This window comes from Hyperoodon ampullatus, assembly GCF_949752795.1.
Source record: "Hyperoodon ampullatus genome assembly, chromosome: 13".
Classification (NCBI taxonomy): domain Eukaryota; kingdom Metazoa; phylum Chordata; class Mammalia; order Artiodactyla; family Ziphiidae; genus Hyperoodon; species Hyperoodon ampullatus.
Window position 1 is genome coordinate 26485763 of NC_136926.1, and position 4974 is coordinate 26490736.

Consider the following 4974-nt stretch of genomic DNA (forward strand, 5'->3'; position numbering starts at 1 on the left):
TCTCCTTGGCTACACCAGGAGGGCAGGAGTGATAGCATCTTTTGTTGGCCTTTGTGTCTTCAGCATCCAGAACAGTGCTTGGCACATAGTCGGTGCTCAATAAATGATTGACTTTGTTCATTAGAATGAATAAATGGAGTTTCCCTTTTCCACCAAAATAACAAGGTCCTCTCCAGCCCGTCCACTTGCTCCAGCCTGCCTCGTCACCGGGGCTGCAAGTCCCCAGCCTGGCCCCTCCTCCGGCGGCCCTCGTGGGGCTTCCCAAGGAGTCGGCAGTTTCAGCAGGGCCTGGACGTGCAGGGGGATTTGGACTCGCGGCTGAGCGCCTCCTTCGCTGCTCTTGTTCCCGGAGGGAAGAAGGACGGGCCGGGTCGCCGGCCAAGCCAGGTGGATGGACATATCAGTGCGGCCGAACACCGGGTTCCGCCCCGCCCACGCCCCCGCGTGGCCCCGCGTGGCCCCGCCCCTTCAGTCTCGCGGGGCCTCCTCGAGCAAGCACTCCTAGCCTCGCCCCCAGGGTGGCTCGTGGGTCCTCGCTATTGGTCCTCCCTTAGTTTGCCGCGAAGCGCCCAGTTCCTCATTGGCCACACATTCTCCCGCGCTGCAGCCGCAGTCACCACAACAAGCGCCACGTGCTCAACCGTGGGGCTTGCTCATTGGCCGCGAGTCCCAACCCGCCCACGCCCCCATCCTGCCCCCGGCTTCCTGCTTCCTCCTCCTATTGGTTACCTGTCCCAACACCCCTCCCTCTAGCCCGGGCGCGCTGCATCTCGGATGAGGATTGGCCGAAGACAGGAAGGCGGGGTTTGGAGGCAGGTTAAGAGCGCTTGGCGGTCGGGCCACGCGTTCCTGAGAAGGTTCAATGGCGTGGCAGGGGATAGCGACCGAGTTCCTGCAGGTGCCGGCGGTGACGCGGACCTACACCACAGCCTGCGTCCTCACCACCGCCGCCGTGGTGAGCCGGGCGGGCGGGTGGGTATAGCCATGGTTACAGCCCTGGGGGTTGCCATGGTTACGGTTGGACCAGCACCCCCCCGCCCGCCGGGGGGTAGCTCCTGACGCCCCCTGGTTCCGCAGCAGCTGGAGCTCCTCAGCCCCTTCCAGCTCTACTTCAATCCGCACCTCGTGTTCCGGAAGTTCCAGGTGAGGCTGCCCCGCCCCTTGCACCTGCTGGCCCAGCCCCGCCCGCCCCGCGCCTGACCGCCCGCCCCCATGCAGGTCTGGAGGCTCGTCACCAACTTCCTCTTCTTCGGGCCCCTGGGATTCAGCTTCTTCTTCAACATGCTCTTCGTGTATCCTTCACCGCGCGGGCCCGAGAGGCGGGGGTGGGGGGGGTGGGGACGGCGGGAGCGGGGAAACTGAGCTCCGCTGGGAGGCACTTCCTATACGGACGCTGCAGGTTTCGCTACTGCCGTCTGCTGGAGGAGGGTTCCTTCCGCGGCCGCACGGCCGACTTCGTCTTCATGTTTCTCTTCGGGGGTGTCCTTATGATCGTATCCTTCCCGGGCTCTGGAACCTCTGGGCCCGGGCTGTGCTGGCCCTGGGGCCCGGCTTGAGCGCCGGTTGGAGAGGGACAGAGTCGCTTCCTCCAGCTTAGGCTGTATTGAGCGTGCATCGCGTGCTCAGCTCCAGGTGCCAGGGCTAGGTCCAGTGCAGTACCCAAAATGCCACACGGTGGGGTACCCGGCGCTCTGAGCCCTGAATGCCAGTATCCAGGAGGAACTGGGGCCGGGATGACCAGTGGTGGGGCCTGGGGTGAGGTGGAGAGGCAGTGCAGATCAGGTGGCCCCTGGAGGCCACAATGTGGCCTTAGATTGGGAAGGGAAACCAGCCAGCGGGAAGGTTCCAGGGGTTTAGGAAGTCAGAGGGGCCCTGGGCAGGGCATGAGGCCTTGACTCTGGCCCAGCTGCTGGGGCTCCTGGGCAGCCTCTTCTTCCTGGGCCAGGCCCTCACAGCCATGCTGGTATACGTATGGAGCCGCCGCAGCCCCCGGGTGAGGGTCAACTTCTTCGGCCTCCTCACCTTCCAGGCGCCATTCCTGCCCTGGGCGCTCATGGGCTTCTCAATGCTGCTGGGCAACTCAATCCTCGTGGACCTCCTGGGTGAGCCTGCTGTCCATCCAGCCTTCCCCAAGCAGGCTGTCAGGGACTTGAGGGTCTGCTTGGCCAGGGCCCCCCGTCCACCTGCACTGGACCTCTCATCTGTCCCCACCACCTCTTCCTGCCCTCACGGCTACTCTGTTCTTCCAGCCCCTCAAACAAGCCAGCCTATCGGTTTTACTTCAGGCCTCACCTGCTTGCTGATGCTTGTGTAGGTTCTGACCCAGGTGGGGATGGGTGGGTCAGGGTTCCTGCTTCATGGCTCCCATTCCTCCCATGTTCTCAGGCCTGACCCCCTCCCAGGACCTGCCCTCTTCTGGGTCAATCCTGGCCCCACCCTGGGCTGGCCGTCTGTGTAGGACATTGGTCACCCGTGCTCTGGGGCCTTCAGGGCTGCGCTGGCCGTGGGCTCTGGGCTGTGGAGGGTGGCTTTAGCAGTTGGTGGCTCTCCCACAGGGATTGTTGTGGGCCACATCTACTACTTCCTGGAGGATGTCTTCCCCAACCAGCCTGGCGGCAAGAGGCTGCTGCTGACCCCTGGCTTCCTGTGAGTGCTGAGATGACAGCCCTCCCTACTCCCCCCCAGATGGTTCCCTACCCCATGGGGTAACCCCTGTTGGCTGAAGCTCAGCGTGGGCCCCTCCCCACAGGAAGCTGCTACTGGATGCCCCAGAGGAGGACCCCAATTACCTGCCCCTCCCTGAGGAGCAGCCAGGACCCCTGCAGCAGTGACCCCACCCAAGGCCAGGACCAGCCCCAGGGGCCCATCTTCCCGGCCTCTGGCAGGCCTGCATTCCCCCCGCAACCCCGGCTTGTAGCACAGCTACCTGTCCTGGAGGCTGGGCCATGCCCAGGGCCCACCCGAATAAACAATGACCTGCATTCTCTTCACACACAGCACTGGCCCTCCTGCCTCGGCCGGCCACACCTTTCCATGCAGGGTAGGTGCTGCTGGCCTTGACCAAGGGCCACCAAGCCTGACCTGCTCTCTCAGACCAAGAGCAGGTGGTAGGATGGGAGGCCCAGAGAGGGTCCAGAACCTACCCACAATTGCCCAGCAGAGCTTTGAGCTCTCATCCCCACCCTGACTGTGCCTCAATTCAGCCTTCAGTGAGGGGTGTCAGATACTGGTGGCGGGGCCAGGACTGGGCTAGCCAGTCATGCTGAGCCCAGTCTGTGGTGGCTGCTGCCCGAGGGGCCCTCAGGCTGATGCCTCTCTAGGCCCCTCCTGTCCCTCACCAGCAACCCACAAGGGGAGCTTTGCCTCATTTTCCAGCTAAGCAGCTAAAGAACTGGCTAAGTACCCAAGGGGCCAGGTGCAGAAAGGGGGCAGGACCTTTCTGTGACCCCGAAGCCTTAAGTGTCACCTCAGCAGAGTCCAACGGCTGAGGCAGAGACCTCTGGGAAGCTCTGCCCCTGCCATTTTCAGTTGAGGACGCGGAAGCCTCCTCTGGCCCACAGCTCACTTGCATCAGATGACCAGTCCACATGGTTTATTCCTGGATCGTCACCAGCACGAGGGCTCCTCCAGCCACCGGCTGTCACGTTCACAGATGACAGAAGTATTCGCCATGGAATGGACCTAGACGTTGTAGTGAAACCTTTGGAGCAGCAGTGGGCTCTGCGGTGGGCAGGTGGCATGTGAAGGCCCCTCCCCGGGCCTCTCCCAGGCAGGTGGCCAGCCTGGCCAGTGGGCTGAGGCAGGCAGGGTGTATCCCACCCACCAGCTGGGGGCTTGGGCCACCGCCTGCTGGCCTGAACACACACCTCAGCAGTGGAGCCCACTTGTCTCCAAAGCCAGCTGGACCTGGAGCCTTCCTCTTTGTTCAAGGCCTTCCAGTGAAGCCCAGCTGTCTCCTTGCTTAGGGTCCAGCAAGTTCCACTTCTGGATGAAGGGCAGTGGCTGGAGTACAAATTCCTAGGACGTGCTCACGAGGCCCCCCACCACCCCCGCCCCAGCCCAGACGCCAGGCCCATCTCACCCCACATCCCACAGCGAGAACCCTCAGGGCTCTGCCCCTGCCCAGTGTGGGGCTTGGGCTGGGTACCGGGTGCCATGGGGCCCCAGCCATGCTCCGGGGAGCAGAGCAGTCCTGCCTCTCAGTCCCGCCAGCAACTGAAGGTGCAGGGTCTGGGCCCATGGTCTTCAGTTAGACTGTAGCTATGCCTGGGTTACCCTGCGGTGCCTGGCCCAGTGAGCAGGTCCCCATGTGCCACCCTCCTGGGTCTCACATCCCAGGCAGAGTGGGGACCCTTCCACATTACAGAAGAGGATGCAGAGCTGCATCACCTTCGAGGTGGCACCAGGTTGGGTGTACTGCTCCACACTCTTCTCCTGTTACTCCTCACAACCGGCAGGGAGGTGGGGGCTGGCCCGGCCACAGCATCAGCTGCGGGTGGAGATGGGCCCCAGTCCACCTGTTATGTGTGAGGTGCTAGGAGGTGTGGCGAGAGCAGAGCACACCTGCTGGAGCTGAACAGCTGGGCATGGGCACCCGGGCTGGCAACACACCCTCAACGACCGCACAAGATGAGGCCTCTCCAAGGACCAGAGAAGCAGGCTCCTGGCTGGGGGCGGGGCTGTGGCTGATAGGGCAAGCAGCCCTGCCTGCTGAGCCTCACCTTCTCATCCCTCTGGGACTGCAAGGACTTGCTGAGCACAGATGGGCGGGATGCCGGGGCCAAGGGGAATCAAAACTGCTCTGAGTCACGGGCCTTGCAGGGCTGAGAATAGAGCCACAGCCCTGCTAAGGCCCAGCTGGGGACATGAGGCAGAGGAGGCTGAGGGGCCTGCCCGCAGCCTCGACCACGTGTCCTGACCACATGTGCTCTCCCCCATTCTTGTTTTTATGCCACCACTTTGAAGAAACGGAAC

At 63.2% G+C, this 4974-nt stretch overlaps 1 protein-coding gene across 1 annotated transcript; it reads left to right on the forward strand.

Annotated features, from left to right (window-relative positions):
- Positions 1–862: 862 nt before the first annotated feature.
- On the forward strand, positions 863–2831 carry DERL3 (derlin 3; the record flags this gene model as incomplete). Its single annotated transcript, XM_079717740.1, has 7 exons — positions 863–955; positions 1078–1143; positions 1219–1292; positions 1400–1493; positions 1907–2102; positions 2556–2646; positions 2750–2831. 7 exons carry the CDS (start codon positions 863–865, stop codon positions 2829–2831), a joined length of 696 nt encoding a protein of 231 aa, XP_079573866.1.
- Positions 2832–4974: the final 2143 nt, after the last annotated feature.